The 21,975-nt window shown below is 31.6% G+C and overlaps 1 protein-coding gene across 1 annotated transcript; it reads left to right on the plus strand.

Annotated features, from left to right (window-relative positions):
* Window positions 1–4,395: 4,395 nt before the first annotated feature.
* On the plus strand, window positions 4,396–13,354 carry LOC114327287 (uncharacterized). Its single transcript, XM_028275847.2, has 4 exons — window positions 4,396–5,179; window positions 5,234–5,424; window positions 7,520–7,679; window positions 8,163–13,354. Exons 2-4 carry the CDS (start codon window positions 5,362–5,364, stop codon window positions 8,285–8,287), a joined length of 348 nt encoding a protein of 115 aa, XP_028131648.2. The 5' UTR covers window positions 4,396–5,179; window positions 5,234–5,361; the 3' UTR covers window positions 8,288–13,354.
* Window positions 13,355–21,975: the final 8,621 nt, after the last annotated feature.

Here is a 21,975-nt window from a genome sequence, read left to right on the forward strand (position 1 = left end):
GTGATGGAGTTTATTGACCCAGTAAAAGCAAAGTTGTAGCTCATGAAAAATAAAAGTGTTTAAAAAACCTTTATTTTTATTTTTTTATAAATAAAAGTTTCTAGCATCAAAACTAAGCGAGTCACGCTCAAAATAATCAAAATAAAGTTGGCTCCTTTTTTTTGGTAAAAAAGTGAAAATCTCCCCGTATTTAGCACTCTAAATAAAATTAATAGTGACTGCTCTATCATTTACTTTATATAATATATTTTATGTATATGTATTGTTTATACGATCTGTAAGTTTGACCGGTTCAAAGTGCTTATTTTTGAAAAAAATTGGTTTTATAGTAAAAAAAATTGTTGCTAAGTATTTTGGAAAAATGCTCTTGTTTAAAAATAACTTAAAAGGTATTAGCGATACTAAAAATCTCAAAGAGTAAAAATGTAGGTTTGCTTCTATAAATATGCTAGTTTCATTATGTTTTTGTGTAAGACGAAAGTTGGTTAATATATGACCGTTCCAAGTTTGCATACACTTGTGATTAGCGACTCGTTCAAGCCCTTTCAACTACAGCTCTTTCAAAAATAAGAACTTTAAACCGGTGAAACTTGCAGATCATATAAACAATACCTAAGTAAAGTAAATTGTTTGTGAAGCGGTAAATATTAATTTCATACGGGGTGCTAAATAGAGGTAGATTTTCACGATTTTTTTTTACAAAAAGAAAGGAGCCATCCTTACTTTGGGCATAACTCAGTTAGTTTGCATGCTACAGACTTTTATAAAAAAAAAATAAAATTAGAGCTTTTTTAAACACTTTAAAAAAATTTTAAGGGATTTTCCCGAAAAATGCTTCATTGTTTTGTTATTTCACGTTGAAATATTCGATTTGGATTTGAATAAGAACGTATTTTTCATGAGCTACAACTTTGCTTTTGCTGGAACTATAGACTTCACAAATACAATCTTTTTCGTTTTTTTTTCTATGATATATTTTTTGCTAAGAATATCCCAGACAACCAAGTGTTGAATATGGTTGAATATATACACGTGTTTGAACATTACGTCATATAGACGTCTTTTGTAGGTGATTTTAAATACGTAAGATTAATGACATTAAAATACGTTTAAAGAAACGTTTTCATTTCATGCTAGTTATTACCTTTAAAATTTTTATTTTCAACGAAAAGAAATTCACTTCAGTCGGCGAAAATATAGTATTAATCGAAGTGTATACGGCATTTCAAAATAATAATAATTATTCAGTTGTTGTAGTCTTGTATGTAGTTGTAGGAATGAAACGAAATGTTAACTCGAAACGAAAAAGTGAATCTTAGCACGTGGTGCTTGTATCCGGTAAAAAGATCTCTTTATTCGCTGTGTGCAAGTACTTGGAGGGGATACGAGAAGCGATCGTGCGCGAATAGCGGACAAATATTGCGACTTTCTTAACATATATTTCTTAAATAATTCATATTAATTGAAATTGTCAAATTGTCGTATATTCCATTCCTACTGTCATTGAAGAAAATGGGATTTCGCAAATGATGTGTTATAAATTGTACAAATTATATGTTGCTCCACAATATTAATATGATATGCAATTATTAAACTGAATTTAATTAATGGTATTTTGCTTGTAGTACAATGACATAACCTCAATATTACTTTGTCTTCTTATTCTTTTTTGGGCTATGGCCTTGACAATTATCCAGTAACCAGGACTAATAAATTTGGCGAATATAATTAAAAGTGCTAAAAATGTTGCCGAGCTATGAAACCAGTTGTCGCTCTTCCGAACTTGCACGGTATCAATAGGACAGGTAAGCTTTAGGTATTTTTATTTGATGTTGAACACCTCTTTTGTGTATTGGTATTATGTTTATTACATAGGATTCCTGAATTCACTTATTTTTATTATTTCATTAAAATAATGTGTTTTATTTAAACTGTTATTTTACCACTAAATGGCAATTGAAACACATTTAGTGGTTAGGGGTTAGCGGTATGTTCTAGTGATGTTGAAAAAGTAACTATTCGTTACAAAGTGCTCTTTACTTACGAATACCAAAAGTAACGATTACTATACAGAGAGGCAAATCGTTACTTTGATTACTCTGATTACTTCGTTACTTCGTATCAATCGTATCAGAGTGAGTAAGGACTGTTGTATCTACTTTGATTACTTTGACTACTCTGATTACTTCGTACCAATCGTATTAGAGCGAGTAACGACTATTGTATCTACTTTGATTACTCTGATTACTTCGTTACTTCGTACCAATCGTATCACAGCGAGTAATGACTATTGTATCTACTTTGATTACTTTGACTACTCTGATTACTTCGTACCAATCGTATCAGAGCGAGTAACGACTATTGTATCTACTTTGATTACTCTTATTACTTCGTTACTTCGTACCAATCGTATAAGAGCGAGTAACGACTACGACTATTGTAGTTGTTATATCGGAATACCTACACAAAATACCTACCTACTGAAAAATACGGTTCTCGATATTATTACCGGTACTCAAATACAAAAGTAACAAAAGTAATCATAGTAATCAAAGTAACGAATACTGTAAATGATTACTTTATACAAAAGTAACGATTTGTAACGAATACTCGAAAGTAACTACATATAATCAACATCACTAGTATGTTCAAGAGATAGTAAAATGTTTTTCATAAATAAGTAGCTGACACGACTACTGTGTGTGTTTAATAATAGCAGATATTGAACGAAACAATAATTAAAATCAAAAACAAGCAATAAACACTAAACACCTGCTAATCAACTATACCTTCGATAGCATATATTGAGAGAAAATGGTAGTTCTCCACAAGCGCAATATAATATACACAAATTCAAATAATTGGTTGCTAAATAACTCAAAAGCAATAAAGGGATAATAATAAATAAAAGGTAATTAAATTTAGGTAAAAACTCACAATCAAAACATCAACGGCGAAACCAACACTATTTGGCGTGTGTATACCCTCGAGTGGTCTGAATGCGTCTATTTTTCTTAAATCATGGTGGAAGAATTTTTGGTTTCAAATGGTACGCGCCCGATCCTCGTCTTCGCGACATGTGCGACTTTCGATAACGGGCTAGCAAGGAACAACACCGGCGTCGACAAGGGTAAAAACGGGATATGCTTTGGAACTATTTACACAAGTCAAACAACTACCATATCTAAAATACACTCCTGGCCAAAAAAATTGGGACACCTTAAAAATGGGTCATTTTTGATGTCTCGAATCTCCTAAACCTGTTATCCGATTTTAGTGATTTTTTTAGTATGTTATAGACTTATTCTTTATGAATATCGATTTAGTAATATTGTTGCTGAACATGTAAATGTCATAATATACCAGGTGTAACAATACTACTGTGTTTTTCCTCAAAGTTCGGAACACCCTGTGGAATATTCTAGCATTTAAAAAATATTGAAATTAAAACTCAATTGTGTTCTTAGGCTTTCTTAACATTATGTTTTTTGACTCATTCACTTATGTACGATAATAAAAAAGTTAGGTACTTTAACAATTAGCCATGTTTTTCATCAATACAGGGTATTTCTAAATAAGTACGACAAACTTTAAGGGCTAATTCTACATGAAAAAATAATGACAGTTTGTTTATAAACATACGTCCGCAAATGCTTCGCATTCGAAATACGAGATGTTGAATTTTTTCTTACAAACTGGCGATTTATTTATTGCTCTAAAACCGGTAGAGGTATGCAAATGAAATTTGGTAGGTTTTAAGAGGTAGTTATTTTATATTTTTTGACATACAACTAAAAATTTTATATTCACCATTGGCGTGCATACAGGGTATATGACCGGGTTATATGACCCGTATGCACGCCAATGGTGAATATAAAATACATAATTGTACGTCAAAAAATGAGCACTACCTCTTAAAGCCCATCAAATTTCATTTGCATTTCTCAACTGGTTTCAGAGCAATAAATAAATCGTCAGTCTGTAAGAACAAATTCAACATCCAGTATCTCGGAAACGAAGCATTTGCAGACATATGTTCATAAATCAAACGGTCATTATTTTTTCATGCAGAATTACCCCTTAAAGTTTGTCGCGCTTATTTAGAAACACCCTGTATTGATGAAGAACATGTCTAGTTGTCAAAGCACCTAACTTTTTCATTATCCAACAGAAGTGAATGAGTTACAAAGCAGAATGTTAAGAAAGGCTAAGGCTACAATTGAGTTTTAATTTTAATATTTTTTAAATGCTAGAATATTCCAGGGTGTTCCGAACTTTGAGAAAAAAACACAGTATTATTGTTACACCCGGTATATAATGACATTTACATGTTCAGCAACAATATTAATACATCGAGATTCTTAAAGAATGAGTCTATAACATACTAAAAAATCACTAAAATCGGACAACAGGTTTAGGAGATTCGAGACATCAAAAATCACCCATTTTTAAGGTGTCCCATTTTTTTGGCCAGGAATGTAAATTAGAGAATGTATGAATTCATCTTCATTACTTTGTACATAATTGCTAAGAGTTTTTTTTATTAAATACATTTCCTGTATTTTAGATAATTTTCAAAAGGCCTTAAAAAAGAAAAACAATCAGAGGATACATCAAACCTTGATACCCCAGGTGATGAAAAAACTGTAGTTAAGGTTCGTGCAAGAGTTCGACCTTCCAGATTCAGAGATTCTGATGATTCTGCTAATGAAAATTCCATGATTAGGCTAAATCTGGATAACTTGTTGAACAGAGTATTTGTATTTTTGTTATTGTGCAAAATTAAATTTTCCATATTTCATTATTTTCATTTCATCTAAAATTAAATTACATAGGATTATGACTTGTTATTATCTCTTTCCTGTGAAATTTCTGACCTAGTATACTTAATTTTGAACTGATATTCAGATGTGAATTATGTATTTTATTACATAATTACATATAATTAACAAGTTTCTACATATTATGTTTATATTTTCCAAAATGTGTAGTAAAAGAAAGTAGATGTGCATTATATATTAATCTATATGTTTTTTAGACTGTTCAAGTACCTGCTCAACTCAAAGAGACACAACAGAGTTCTCGTCAACGAAATACATTTTGACACCTTTGGGAGAAAATGCTTCTAACTTCTCCAAATTCCATGACACCTTAGTTGGTGCAGTTGGTAATGATTGTTGTAAGTTTTAATTTTTTTAATTGGTTGTGCATATAAACTTTCTATTTGTTGTAGGCAACACAAATTTCTTACCTATTTTAATCAAAATACGTGAGCAGAACACGCAGATTCTGAATCTATTGAAAGGTGATGCTGGAGAAGTCACAAGCAATGAGTTTAATGATAAATTGCCTATAAAGTCAATGGAAGACATTTACTTTATAAATAACGAAATAAAGAATAATAACGATAAGTGGAAGTCGTTGGTAAGTTTAAAGTCCTGTCACATACGTCTAAAGGTGGGAAACTATGTAATTTAATGTTAGTTTATACGTTTATATGGACAATTTCCACCTCTACTAGTTTCATCTCTTGTTATTTCACAATTTATTTGGCGTTATTTTGCCGGTTATTAGCACGCTCATCACTGTATATAATACACTAAGCATCAAAATTAACGGATAACCTTAAAAATAGGACATTTTTTTCCTAAACTTGTTGTCTGATTTGAGTGATTTTTTTAGTATATTATAGCTTTATTCTTGAAGAATGTCGATGTAATAATATCATTGCTAAACAGGTAAGTGTCATTGTATACCGGCTGTAACAATGATAGTATGTTTTTTCCTCAAAGTTTGGAACACCCTGTGGAATATTCTAGCGTATATAAAATATTGAAATTAAAACTCAACTGTAGCCTTAGGCTTTCTTAACATTTTGCTTTTCGATTCATTCGCTTATGTTGGATAATAGAAAAGTTAGGTACTTTAACAACTAGCAACGTTCTTCATCAATACAGGGTGTTTCTAAATAAGTGCGACAAACTTTAAGAAGTAATTCTGCATGAAAACATAAACCGTTTGCTTTATAAACATATGTCCGCAAATGCTTCGTTTCCGAGATACGGGATGTTGAATTTTTTTATTACAAACTGACGATTTATTTATTGCTCTAAAACCGGTTGAGATATGCAAATGAAATTTGGTAGGTTTTAAGAGGTAGTTATTGCGCATTTTTTGGCATTCAATTAAGAATTTTATATTCACCATTGGCGTGCATACGGGTAATATGACGGGTAATATCTCAATCAACGGTAATATATAGTTAGTTTGTAAGAAAAAATTCAACATCCCTTATCTCGGAAACGAAGCATTTGCGGACATATGTTTATAAAGCAAATGGTCATTTTTTTTTCATGCAGAATTACCCCTTAAAGTTTGTTGCACTTATTTAGAAACACCCTGTATTGATGAATAACATGGCTAGTTGTTAAAGTACCTAACTTTTTTATTATCCCACATAAGCGAATGAATCGAAAAGCAAAATGTTAAGGAAGCCTAAAGCTACAGTTGAGTTTTAATTTCAATATTTTATATACCCTAGCTAGAATATTCCACAGGGTGTTCCTGAGGAAAAAACACACTATCATTAGGCCTGTTCCAAGTGACATGAAAACCGTCCTTCGTACTGCCCTCGTCATGCGCATTATAAAAAATGCGTTCCAAGAGAACATGAACGATGATTCGTATCGTACACTATGTTGTTCCAAGCGATCCATGTACCGCTTCGAAATCGGTAACTGAACGGTCCTTTTGATACATGCCTTCAAGCAGAAACTATTTGTACTGACTTGCGCAGTTAGGATTGTTTTCATTTTTACTGGTTACTGCTATGAGATCAGCTGATGATTCAATAATAGAACAATCCACAATCCACGCTATTAGTACCTGTGAATCTTGATTTTCATTTAAATAATTATTAATTCTTTTTTTTTCAAATTAATCTTAAAAATATGGATAATTTATTATTTTTTTTTTTTTCATAGAAGACAGCGATTTTATGTCAGATATCGATTCTGAGGAAGATTTTGAAGTTAAAGTGATGTTTAATGAACATGTTAGAAATGATAATTTCTAACCATCTAGCAAACTACTAGTGGTACTGTGGTAATCGTACTGAAAATGGCTCAGGCGCAACTCGAACTTGAAATGCATTGAAATGGTACACAAATCTGTTCCAAGAGGGTTACGTACCGGTAATTGGTTCGGGATCGAAAGAAAACCGTTCAAGGGCGATTCTGCGCATTAAAACAGTCCAATCGATTTCGTGGCCGTTCAAGGGATCGTACAAATGTGTCGTCTTGGAACGAACCTATTGTTACACCCTGTATACAATGACACTTACCTCTTTAGCAACAATATTATTACATCGATATTCTTGAAGAATAAAGCTATAATATACTAAAATCTCACTTAAATCGAACAGGTTTAGGAAATACGAGACATCAAAAATGTCCCATTTTTAAGATGGTGCGTTAATATTGATGCTTAGTGTATAATAATGTAGTCTTGATTGTTTCAGGTTTCTTGTTTGGCCTCTTTGGGAGGAGATACTGTTGTTTCAAGGACCAATAGAATCTTAAAACATTTAATAACAGATAGTGTGGCGAAAGGGTTTAATTTTAGAGGGAGGAATGATAAAGCAGCTTTCAACATTTTGGAATTTTATAAGATTATTATTTGTGAGTAAAACTTGATTTACATTTTTTTATAGTATTAAATACTGGCATAACATTTTATCTGTTCCATATTATCCGTTATTAACACGTTGACGGACGGACCGTCTATAAACGTCTAATTTCCATTGATGTAATGTGACAACGTTTATAGACGACATTTTTAAAATATCGAGTTGTTGCAAAAAATCGGTGTCAAAAAATGTCACATTACATCTACAGATGCATATGAAATGTGACACGACTTCCTTGGTCGTCGTCCACATGTTTACAAGAAATGTTAAAAAACTCATTGTTTCCATACCTAAACTATTATCGCTAAAAAAAATCAGAATTTCCATATTCTCTTTGCAAAATAAATATAGTGTCACAACACTTGCTTATACATTTGACATACTATCCGTCAATGTCTTAATATGTTATAACTGTTTTACTTTACACAAATTCATCTAATTAAAAAAGAGGTAGCATAATTTTATATTGTTTTAGATGTTGTTAAAAGCAAAATAACCACAGCACAGGAAATTGATATTGAACAGGCCATAAAAAATTGGCTAAAACATGCTCCTCAGAGGGAAAAAGTGAGAAATAACAAAGCTGAAAACCAAGTGTAATCTAGATTTTTCTATTTCTAGAAAAAACATTTCTGTGTGTTTTGTGTGTGTTTTGTGTGTGTGCTGTTCTGATATTTCACTATTGTCAGACAGCAAAATAAAGTTGAGTAATAATTAAGCTTAGTAGTAATTAAGGTTTGTAAACTTTAGGTTAAGGTTAGGCACCTTCACCTTAGTGTAAGTTAAATATTTGTGTTGTAATGTTATAATTTGTTTGTATATAGGTCAGTGTTTAATAGAACAATTAGTCAACATAATGTATAGGAAATCTAAGTTAAAAACTGTTACTAGTAAACGGCAGCTTAATAGGACAGTCCAAAATACCGGGTGGCCACTTATATTTTTCCCCATTTGAACTGCCTATAACTTCCAAACGGCTAAAGATAAAAATATGCGGTTTGCGCTGAAATATTTTATTTTAGTAAAAGTTTTGTTTGAATGGATTTGAATTGTTTTATATCGCTTTTAAATGTTTGACTTGAAAACGTTGTTGACTTTTTTTACTGAAACACCCAGTATATTTTTTTGTAAATTGAAAGAACGGTCATTTACCTATCCAGCGATATAAAGTTTTTTAAAATCGGTTGTCAAATGACTGAGCAATTAATTTTTAAAATAAGGGATGCAATGTGGAAATCACATAACATAATATCAATTTGCTTATAGAGGAGTGCATTTAGATTTTCACTTCGGAAAAAATCAAACAAGATAAAACTTTTTGTAATTTCATTAAGAAATGTTTAATAAACAACATATCAAAAAGTTCTACTCGAGAAGTGGGTGCTTCATTTTTTATTAAACAAATGAACAGCGAAGTTAGATATTTTTTTAAATAACTCCGAAAATATAATTTTTAGAAAAAACTGACTTGACCATTGAAAAATTCAGAAAATTTTACAAAAAAAGCCTTATGTAAAGATTTTTCTAAAATTAAATCTCTAGCTTCTGTAATTTTTTATTTATACCGCTAAAGTCACCCTTCTCACACACATTGGCGCACTGTAAACTAGCGTTGGAAGAAGTGCACGGTTGAGTTTTTTAATATAACTCTTTAACTAATGGATCAAAAGAAATTTTACTAATTGGACATGAAAGAAGTTTTCCAGCGATATAAAGTTTTTTAAAATCGGTTGTCAAATGACTGAGCAATTAATTTTTAAAATAAGGGATGCAATGTGGAAATCACATAACATAATATCAATTTGCTTATAGGGGAGTGCATTTAGATTTTCACTTCGAAAAAAATCAAACAAGATAAAACTTTTTGTAATTTCATTAAGAAATGTTTAATAAACAACATATCAAAAAGTTCTACTCGAGAAGTGGGTGCTTCATTTTTTATTAAACAAATGAACAGCGAAGTTAGATGTTTTTTTAAATAACTCCGAAAATATAATTTTTAGAAAAAAACTGACTTGGCCATTGAAAAATTCAGAAAATTTTACAAAAAAAACCTTATATAAAGATTTTTCTAAAATTAAATCTCTAGCTTCTGTAATTTTTTATTTATAACGCTAAAGTCACCCTTCTCACACACATTGGCGCACTGTAAACTAGCGTTGGAAGAAGTGCACGGTTGAGTTTTTAATGTAATTCTTTAACTAATGGATCAAAAGAAATTTTACTAATTGGACATGAAAGAAGATGAAATAAGCTATCTTATGGTTGTAATAAAAAGAAATAAAATGTATGGACATAAGTACGGTGTGGGCGGAAAGTGAGCCTTGCATGAATTTTGTTTAAAAATGATTTAAAAATGTGTAACTAATACAATTTTACATACAAAACTCTCAAATTTGCACAACTTAACTCTCAATCATCTTACTAAACGATGTTTTATTAAAAAAAAATCTCAAAAATTTAATTCAAATAATACGATGTCTCAAAAAATGTAATTTTTGAAAACTTCGTAGTTTTACAGAATTCGCATCATTTTAAGACGGTATTACTCAATTTTGAATAAATCAAATACAATTGTTTTGCTATTTTTTTAAAGCCTGGGATGTAATCTTAAAAAAACACTGAATTATTTTAGTTTAAAAATGAAATAAATAATTTATTTCTGAGAAAACTAAGAAAGATAACAAAAATGTAATACAAAAACCGAAAATTACCAGCTGAAAAAATGTATATACAGAGTGATCAAAACTTTTTTCTGTAAAACTTACCTAAAATACATTAAACAATAAGCTTCAACAATATAAATGTTCAACAAAAAAATTTTCTTTTAGCTCTTATACAGTATGTTTGCGTAACTTGGAACCTATTGATAACTTTTTTAATATCAGTTTTACGAAAAAAAGTTATTCGTTATAACATATATAACATAAGATGCAACCATCAAATATCAAATTTTGTTAATTTTGTACGAGGTATGTCAAAAAATATGAATTTCACTCAAGAGTAAAGTACCTTTATATTTCACAATATCGAAAATTTTTATAAAGAAAAGTTATTTGGAATTAAAAACTATGTTACAATATGTAATTATATCCTTCTAATCGAAAATTTGTTTTTTTTTTAAATATTCTTTCTAATACATTTTAATTTTTAATATTATTGTGAAAATTTTTGTTTATCTTTTTTTTAAGAATGAAATTATATATTTGTTTGATTGGATTCTACTTGTTTTTCATTTAAATATTTGCCATTTTGGATCCGGCATTTTGAAATTTAAATTTTTAATATTTAATTCAGATTCAACAACCTGTTAAAAATAAAGAAATAAATGTTTTAGAAAAATGTTCTTTTTATGCTCTTTTTAGAAAATCCGCATTTTGGATCCGTCATTTTATAGTTTATAATGTTAACATTTAAGTTAGGTTTATCAAAACACTCAAAAATAAATATATGTAGAAATAAATACATTTTGTAAAGAAATTATGATTTTACAACTATTTTTTAAGTTATTCACCATTTTGGATCTGTCATTTTATAATTTAAATTATCAAAATTTGATTCAGGTTCAGCAACCTCTCAAAAATATCCACATACCTATATGCAAACAAACACGTTTTATAAAAAAATTCGGATTTTACAACTACTTTTTAAGGATTTTTAGGAAAAAATCCGCCATTTTGAATTTGCAAATTGTAATGTCAGATTCGGGTTCAACATAATGAAAACTAAAATAAAAACATTTTTTATCAAAATAAAATGTTGAATTCACCCATATTCTTAACATTATTTATACAAAACAATTGCTATTGTTTAAACAATTAATAAACAATTAGCGGCGAAATTTGTGAGTAGAACTTTTTACTTTAACATATTTATAAACTAACAAAAAAAGTTTTAGAAAAATATAACCTTGTTCGATTTTTTCCGAAACATTGTATCTTTTCGTTCTAATTGCACTCCCCTATTATAGTAGTTCAGAGAAATAAGGAAAAAAAATATCCTGTTCGTGACACAACCCCCTCCAGGCCGAAACCAAATTTTTTGAGTAGTATGGACATCTATATTCATAATCTATATGTTTCCTGCAGCCGATTTTGATGATATACATAGTTATAAACAAATGAAGATCAAAAAACGGTAAATTTTCGCCTTTTTCGTCTATAACCAAAAAGTTAAGTATTCTAAACAAATTTGAGAGTGAGAAACTCATAAACCGTATAAAAAACTTTAACTTCAATGTCTATCCTTATTGGTTGCTTAGAAAATTGCAAAATAAATCAAAATTTTTGAGTTTTTACAAATATTCATAACTTATGTAAAAATTAACTTAGAACGTTCTTATTACACGGAATGCTGAGACTTCTGGTGCTTAAATCATACCCTAAATTTCACAGCAATTGGTCAAATAGTTTAAAAGGTATTTAATTTGTTTATCCCCAATTAATTTTTTTGCAACGCTATAAGTCAGAAAATGATGAATTTACAGTAATACTTTGGATAGTTTATGAAAGAAGAAAATTTATACTATTAATTTAATTTAAAAAAAATGACAAAAAATAATTCTAAATACTGCAAAATTATTTTGCAAAAACATGTGATTTAAAAAAAAGGGGGCTAACTTCGTCCCTAAGTGTCCTAGGACAATTGTTTTTCTTTCTAAATGTGTATAAAAATTCAGTCTTTCCAAATATGAAAAAATAATTTTTCTACTGCTATTGGTTAAAAAGTTATTCTAATTGTTTATAAGTAAGCAAAAAATCGACGTCTTTTTGCAAAATAATAATTAAGTCAATAGTATAAGTGTTCTTCTTCCATAAACTGATCAAATCTTACAGAACTACCAGTTGATCTTGTAAAACTTTTTCCCGTTGATTATATGCATGCAGTTTGCTTGGGAGTTATGCGAAAGCTACTGAATTCATGGATTTGTGGTACACTCTCTGTAAGACGATCATCTAAACGTGTTCAGATATTATCTAAAAATTTGGTATCTTTGAAGGAGTATACCCCTGTTGAAATTAACAGGAAACCAAGACAACTTTCTGAATTAGCTCGTTGGAAAGCTACTGAATTCAGAACCTTTTTATTATACTTGGGACCTTTTGTTTTAAAAAATGTCATTGACATTGGTATTTACGAACACTTTTTACTTTTTTATTGTGCAATTTTTATACTTATTTCTCCTAAACTTATTGTTGACCGTAGAACTGAATTACCACGAACATTTTTAGATACTTTTGTTTCACATTGCAAACATGTTTATGGTGTGGAATACTTAATTCATAACATTCATAGTTTAACACACCTTACAGATGACGTTGAATTTTTTGGAGCTTTGGATAATTTTTCTGCCTTTCCGTTTGAAAATTATTTAGGTCAGCTGAAAAAGTTAATCAACAGTTCAAGCAAACCTTTGCACCAAATACATAATCGGCTAATTGAAACAAATATCTCTCTATAATAAGAAATCTCTTGATTTATTGTATGTACATCCATCTGGCCCTATTTTAAATGTAAGTAAATGTTATGTACCGGGTGTCCGAATAAGAATGGCCCTCGGCCATATCTCAGGAACCGTTTATAATACAGATTTGAGAAAAAAAATATTTATAACAAAAGTTGCCTCGGGAAAAGCCTGGAAATTATTTTCATAATTGTAGGTTTACCGCTAGAGGGTGTAATTGAATATTAAAAATTAAAAAATCAAAATTTTGCAAAATTTGTCTAATGAAAGGGCACTGAAAATCCCATCATCGTATTCTTCATAAAATTCTGCGCATATTTGATATCACAAGTTTAAGTCTACATTTGCAAATAAGTGGGTGTGAGTAAGGACCTTCTTATAAAAAAATGGCTGTAAGTCCGGTTTTGCTAAATCGAATTTTGCATACTTGGTGTTGTTGAAAACAGCTTTTTTTCGTCAATGTAAGTGTATTATCTTCGAAATAGCCTAATAAGTAATATGCCAGCTAAGAGGCGTTATTTAATTATTTTCAGAAATCTAGTTTTCTGTGGAAAGTATTAAATACAAGTATGCATTTTTAATCCTTTATTACAAAATCAGACCAAATTAGCAACAGAATACCGAAAACCGCATGTCGATACCTTTTTTGTATCTCGAGATATCTTAAGAAATGTGTAAATTTTAAATTTAACTGTTACTGTCACCGGTAAACGAAGTTAAGGAAAAGTAGTGTGCTATGGAAAAATAGCAACGGATTTAACTGTTTTAGACTTTTATTTATGGGGGCGGATTAAATACCTTGTTTTTGCCGCTAGGCCCACTACTACAACTACAACATTATCTAGAGAATACGAAACGCCATTCAAAGCATGTGAGAGCAGAAATTGAGACTGCTGTTCAATCTACTCTTGAAAGAGCCAATGCTTCCATCGAAAATGATAGGCAACAATTTGAACATTTAGGTCATCACTAAGTAAGTAGTTGCTTTTATTTCTTTGTTATATTTTATAGTGTTGTTTGTCTTTTTGTTGTTTTAATTAAATATATACGTTTACATCTGGAAAATGTTTCTTTGTTTTTTCCATAGCACACTAATTTTCCTTAACTTCGTTTACCTGCGACATTAACAGTTATTTAAAATTTACACGTTTCTTAAGATATCTCGAGATTAAAAAAAGGTATCGACATGGGGTTTTCGGTATTATGTTGCTCAATTGGTCTAATTTTGTAATACAGGATTAAAAATGCATACTTGTATTTAATATTTTCCAAAGAAAACTAGATCTCTGAAAATAATTAAATAACTCCTCCTAGCTGACATTTTACTTATTAGGCTATTTCGAAAATAAGACACTTACATTGACGAAAAAGAGCTGTTTTTAACAAGACCAAGTATCCAGAATTCGATTTAGCAGAACCGGACTTACAGCCATTTTTTCATAAGAAGGTTCCCACTTACCCCCATCTTGTATTTGCAAAGGTAGACTTAAATTTGTGAAATCAAATATGCGCAGAATTTTATGACGAATACGATGATGGCATTTCCAGTGCCCTTTCATTAGGAAAATTTTGTAAAATTTTGATTTTTTAATTTTTGATATTCAATTACGCCCTCTAGCGGTCGACCTACAATTATGAAAATAATTTCCAGGCTTTTCCCAATGCAACTTTTGTTATAAATATTTTTTTCTCAAAGCTGTACTATAAACGGTTCCTGAGATATGACCATTCTTATTGGGACACCCGGTACAATATAATATAAAAATTGTATATAGAGACTTCACTTTAACACCATGCTCTTATTCTAACACTGACTGCTTTTGTTTGTTATGTGATGGAAGAATTATCCAAATCCACAATATTTTACGAAACAATGGTAGTTATATACAGTGCTAGTCAAAAGTCCGTACCCCCCCCTCGTAACTTTTGAACGGTTATACTTATAATAGTGAAATTTGGAGGAAGGAAATGAACTGACGTATGCTTCTTAACTAGTCATGACAGGTGACGTAAAAGTGACAGATGACTTTACAGCGCCACTGTGACAGATAATTTTAAATGGTACCCTATGGTAAGCGATACCTCGTTTGATAGGTATTGAAAATACCCATTCAGCTATACTAATTTTGTTTGAGTTTAAACTCATTTGTATGAATAAATGAAATAATATAAAATTGTAGTTTCGCACTTAATTAATAAAAATTCAAACCTCCGCCTATGGTTACTTGTCAAAAAGGTTGACGTTGACGTAAAAACTACTAGAGAGCTGAAAAATGTCAACTTTTTTGACAAAATAACCATGGGCGGACATTTGAATTTTTAATAATTAAATGCGAAACTACAAAGTTATATTTATTTCATTTATTCACCAAAATCAAAATCAAATTAAACCCAAAAAAATTAGTATGACTGAATAGGTATTATCAATACCTTTCAAATGAGGTGTCACTTGCCATAAGGTCCCATTTAAAATGATCTGTCACAGTGGCGCTGTAAAGTCATCTGTCACTATTACGTCACCTGTCATGACTAGTTAAGAAGCGTACGTCCGTTTATTTCCTCCCTCCAAATTTCACTATTATATGTATAACCGTTCAAAAGATACGAGGGGGGGTACGGACTTTTGACTAGCACTGTATATGTTTATTGGAAAATAACTTTATTTTATTTAGCTAATGCCTCGACAACGAATGGCCATTGGCATGGAAAATAATTTGTTACTCGTAAATCCCTCTATGATTACCCCATAAATTCAATGCTTCTAAATATTATATACATTTTATCAGATTTGTTTGATTTTAAGTGTTATGAAATATTTAGTACTCAGTTCATGGATTTCTTTTCCATTAGTACACACGATTTTGTAGTGATAAATAAACTTTTTCTGTGAATAAAATTATTCATTTTTGCAACCCAAAATGTGGGAAAGGTTAGTTAGGTTTCAAATGATCAGGCCGGGTTAATTGCCCCAACACTTAAGTACTTGGATGATAATATTGTCCTGATTGTTTGCAATACTGTGAAGACGTTCTTCATGATGTTGTTAACTTATATGAATTTGAGTTGCAAAATAACTTACCTCTGATATGGCCTGGTCTCATGACTCTGTTCCCTGATATTCAGGGTTCTTGTATTAGTGCCACGTCTATTCCTTCCGATTTGAAGGTTTTGGTGAAGGTGGCAGTCGTAGCCTTCTTATTCTGAAGGTTTATCTGTATTACCCACAGCATCTTTAGATTTGGGCTGCTTAGCTCTGTACCAATGAGCTTGCTCTTTCTGCCATGAGGACAGTGTTGGCCTCTAGTGTTATTTCTAGAGTGTTTTGATTTTCCAAACTTACCACTGCCGAGTTATCTATGATCAGCTGAATCAGCCACAAACCGGATGGTTTGAGGCTGATTCAGCTGGATTTTCCTAAAGTTCCATTTTTTGGTTTGTGGTGGTTTCCATATGTGGTCCCACGAGTAACGGGGAAGTGTTGGTCCAGCTCTGTAGTGCCCCCTGTATAACGCTAAGGTTGAATACCCTGGGATGACGCCTAGTTTCCCAGAGGCCCCGTTAGTTATGGTACTCCCCAACCACCATGCATCCTTCGATAAGGGTTGCACAATATCTTGTATTGGGTTTTGTAGGATTCTTCTGAGACCTGACTGATAAGTTCCCAAGGCTTGCATAGGCTTTCTCTGAGAGATCATCAGCCAGGAGCCTTCCAACCACTAAAAGGTCATGCATCCAGTGCGGGGGTTAGGAAGGTTAATAAATTTTAAAAATTTTATAATCAACAGTAAACCTATAATTTTTTTGGTGTTGTAGCTAAATACCGTAAAACTAAAAAACTAAAAGACATTAAACTTTAAATTTATTTGAACACTATCCCAACATTTTAGGTTGCAAAGGATACTAATAATATACTAAATACCAATAATAAATATTTAAATTTAAACTTTCCTTTTATTGTAATCATATTATTTTATACTAAGTACAAATCATCCAATATATTACAAAAGTATGCATCTACAGCCACCTAAAAATTATTTTTTAAATTTACTGTAAATTTAACAGTTGACAACCGAGAAAAACAGCTTAGGTGCATACATGATATCAAAACTTCTAAAATTATGTAATATTATGGCATGAAAACACATTTGATGCATTTCACAGTGTTATTGAATTTATATTGTTCAGAAATCACATGTAAATTGTTTTTATCATTTTAATTTGGTCATTACAGCCCCTTAATCAAAAAATATATTTTTTAGGTGGCTGCTGATCTTGTGTAAATGTGTAATAATTGTTTGAAATCAATTTGACGATTATAAGAGTATGGAAATATATGTGAGAACAAAAACTATTATAGTTCTGTCATATATTTTATCATTCAATCGTCTTCCTTGAAATGTATAAATATAAAGCAGATAGTTTTCATTGAAATTCAATATATTGGGTCTTACTTGTATTCATTTCTGACTAAAGGTACGATTCCGACAACGACTGCAGACATCAGTTGCAGTTGTCGGCATTACGGACGTCACTACTTTGCACTATTAATGTGTATGAGACTGATTCCGACATTTGACTGCAACTGCTGTCCGGCAGAACGCCAGTTGCTAATAATTATGCAAATTAATATGGTGACAACTGTAACTGCCGCCTGCAGTTACAGTTTCCCAGCAGATTCCGATGTCGGAATCGTACCTTAAAGGCACGATTCCGACATCGACGGCAGACGGCAACTGCAAGCGGCAGTTGTCACCATGACGACGTCATTACTTTGCATTATTAATTTGTATAATTATTAGCAACTGGTGTCCGGCAGAACGTCAGTTGCTAAGAAATATACAAATTAATAGTGCAAAGTAATGACGTCGTCCTGGCGACAACTGCAGCCCTGCAGTTGCCGTCTGCCGTCGATGTCGGAATCGTGCTTTAAAGGTACGATTTCGACATCGACGGCAGTTGCAGTTGTCGCCTTGACAGACGTCACTAATTTGCACTATGAATTTGTATGAAACTGATTCCGACATCTAACTACAATTGCTATCCGGCAGAACGTCAGTTGCTAATAATTATACGAATTAATAGTGCAAAGTAAATACGTATGTCATGGTAACAACTGTAACTGCCGTCGATATCGGAATCGTACCTTAAAGTGTGTGGTATAATTATACTTAAACTTAAATGGTTTAAATTTAAGTTTGTTATTAAATTTGTGCCTTAAATGTTTAAGTTGTTAATAAATGATTTATTAGTTTATTTATGTTGTTTCAATTTTGACACAGTAAATATATATAAAGGGTGAAAATACTGTTGAGGATAACACCAACATATTGTTACTCAGTGAAATTTCAGAAATTCGTTCAATCGTAACTACACTCACCGGCAGTGCCGGTTTATCCACTGGGCGCTTGGGGCGGGCGCCCAGGGGCCCGGGGCCCGTTCCTTTTAATTATAAAAAAAATAAAGACGGTAAATAATCTACATATTCTCCGAAAAAAGCCTATGTTCTATTGTTACATCTCCTCACGCCTATACACAGTGGAGTAGCCTAGCCGCACAGGGGCCCCGTGTCAGTGTTTGTGGGGGGGGGGGGCCTTTTCCAAAAACTATAGAAAGTTGTCAGATTTAGCCATGTCTCGAATTGTATCCAAAATAATCGCATAAACGGAGTTTTTTTAGTTTCTAATAATTTCATTTTGAATTGTGGGGCTTAAATAATAATCTATCTCACTTTTCGGCTTTAAAATAAGTTCTTTTAAAATAGGAGGAACAAAATAAGTTCTTTTAAAATAGTTAAACGAAAGACAAAAATAGATATACATAAAGCTAATTTATAGATAAAGAATAGATTATTCTCGAAAATGCCAATACCCAAACAATAGGAACACACTCTTTCAAACATTTAAAAGTAAAGCGATTACAAAAATTGCAATTTGGCATTATACAGTGGCCTCTAAGGCTAGCGCTCCACTTGCGATTTGTAGTCGCGGCGACAAAAAAATCGCTGTCGCAGAAAATCTAGAGTCTGGAAAATTAGTCGCTGTTTTCAGAATCGCGAATTGAATGCTACAAGGATGTAACATCAGCTTTTAGATGTTTTTTTACTCTAGATAAAGAAGAAGTCAAGACGTCAATTAATACTTTATGCGAGAAACATAAAAACGATGTTGATGAAACCAAAGAGAACTTGCATAATGAAATTACCCATTTTGTAACGCTATGCCAAAATTTGAAAAAGCATACAATTTATGAAAAATTTGATGTCATCCAGGATGTAAAGGCAACTATTCCCAATATTTTGACTTTACTGCAAATTTATTTGACATACCAATTTCTAATGCGTCAGGCGAGCGGTCTTTTTCGGCTTTAAAAAGAATAAAAACATATTTAAGGTCAAATTTGGGTCAAGAAAACCTAGACGCACTATCACTACCTATTGTATATTATAGAGAATGAAGAACTGGAGAAACTGAATTGTGATAATATTATATGGCAGTTTGCGAATGCCAAGTCAAGAAAAAGAGTGATCTAATTTTTGTCTGTATGTATTTTTTAGAATATGTTTTTTTGCTTGTCATGTGTTGTTTTGAGGAACTTTCTGTTTTTTATTTGTGTTTTTAAAAGTATTTTTTGGATTATTTTTACGTGTGCTATTCTTCCTATGCTTGTTTAAAAAAAATTACTTTATGGATTTTACAAGAAACCTTTATAGTTAATGCATGTGTTTTCTTGTTAAAAATACTGACAATGAGTAGCAATGAAAGGGGCCCCTAAACCTCCAGCGCCCAGGGCCCGAAGTTAGGTTAAACCGGCACTGCTCACTGGCACAAAATTCCGCCACCCAAAATTTTTGATTAAGTTTGACAATTTATAACTTTATTATTTGTACTCCGATTTTCAAGATTCCAGCACCAGTGTATAGGTACATGTATGATATATTATAATATCGTTTGGTATTATTCCGGCAACAAAAAAATTTGCTTGCATGGCATTATACAGAGGTGAATGGAAGCGTTGTATTTTCTCCTAACTTTAAAAAATTCTGTCGAAAAACGGAATATAGTCTGTTCGCTAAACTCAGACGCAACTTTCTAGATATTTTAGTCGGTAATTTTGCCAATTTTAGTAAAATTGGCAAAAAATAATTACTAAATAGTTAATAATCACTAAATAGTAATTTTGCCAATTTTTGCAAAATTGGCAAAAAAACAAAAAAATTATCGACTAAAATATCTAGCCAGTTGCGTCTGAGTTTAACGAACCGACTATAGCTGATTTTGTTTCATAGTCCTGTCGTATTATCCAGGAGGCCTCACTAAAATTTTGTTTTCTGAATTATTCGAATATCTCTTTTCTTGTACGATACAATTTTTTATAAATAAAAACACTGATTGACTCATAAAATAGAGGTTGGATTGAGATTAGAATGGCCCGAATGCAGCCCAGATCTCAAACCTATTGAGAATTTATGGGATGAATTAATAAAAGCTGTTCGCCGTCATGCTAGGCCTCCAGAAAATTTGTACAGTTATGGCCCTGGTAGAGAGTTATCGGGCTATTCTCGAGGCAAGGATAGCACATCTTTATTCGATGCTAAACAGATTGCGAGCAGTCGTTACTGCAAGAGGAGGACATACCCGCTTTTTAATTGTTTTGTTGTTAATTTTGTTTTTTTTTTTAATTTTAGTGCGTTTGATATTTTTGATTAAATAAACCTTCAAAGCAGTGTTTTATTTACAGCTTTTGCAAGAAAAGGGATATTCGGATAATTCAAAAAAACAAAAGTGATACCTCCAGGATAATACAAAATAAGTATGAAACAAAATCAGCCCTCCAATTTTTCCACAGAATGTTTTAAAGTTAGGAGAAAAAACAATGCTTCCATTCACCCCCGTATAATGCCATCTCAGCAAAAATTTTTTGTTCTCGGAGAACAAGAATCTTGAAAATCGGAATACAAATAATAAAGTTATAGATTGTCAAACTTAATCAAACATTTTGGGTGGAGGAATTTTGTGCCCGTGAGTGTATAATTTAGGTTTTGGCACACCTAGAGTTGATGTATGCTCAACTTGCTGAAAAAATTAAGATCTGTAAAGACCAACAAGAAAATGCTACACTCATGAATCAGAAAAAGGTACACAAGTTGCGGTCTAGCCTTTTTATACAGTGATGAGCGCGCTAATAACCGGCAAAATAGCTCAAAAGATGGAAAACATATTACATTGCGAAACAAAAAGAGATGAAAGTAGTGGAGATGGAAATTATCGTTATACACGTCTAAAATAACATTACATTACATAGTTTCCCACCTTTAGACGTATCAGATATTACATGGCGAAACAAAGAGATGAAAGTAGTTTAGCTGGAAATTATCGTTATAAACGTTTAAAATAACATTACATTACATAGTTTCCCACCTTTATACTATCAGATGAGTATGACAACTGTCACTGTGACAGTAGAATTTTATTAAATACTTGTCACAGACGTCTAAAGGTGGGAAACTATGTAATATAATGTTAATTAATACGTTATAAGGGAGCGTTCAAGTATTACGAAACGCAGTTTGGTGGGAGGGGGGTCTTGTAAAACGTTACGGCGCGTTACATGGGGGGGAGGGGGGTTCGAACAGCGCGTTACGTAACATTCTTTTTTGACTTATATAAAAAAAACTACATAATTTTTTTTATGTTTTACAGAGACCCCTGAATTGTATTATGTTGCACCCTCAATTTTTCAGTAGACCTACTGATTTGAACTGCGATCTACTGAAAACTGTATAAAACCTACTGATTTAAACTCCTAATCTTCTTATCTACTGAAA

This window comes from Diabrotica virgifera, chromosome 3 (genome assembly GCF_917563875.1).
Source record: "Diabrotica virgifera virgifera chromosome 3, PGI_DIABVI_V3a".
Classification (NCBI taxonomy): Eukaryota; Metazoa; Arthropoda; class Insecta; order Coleoptera; family Chrysomelidae; genus Diabrotica; species Diabrotica virgifera.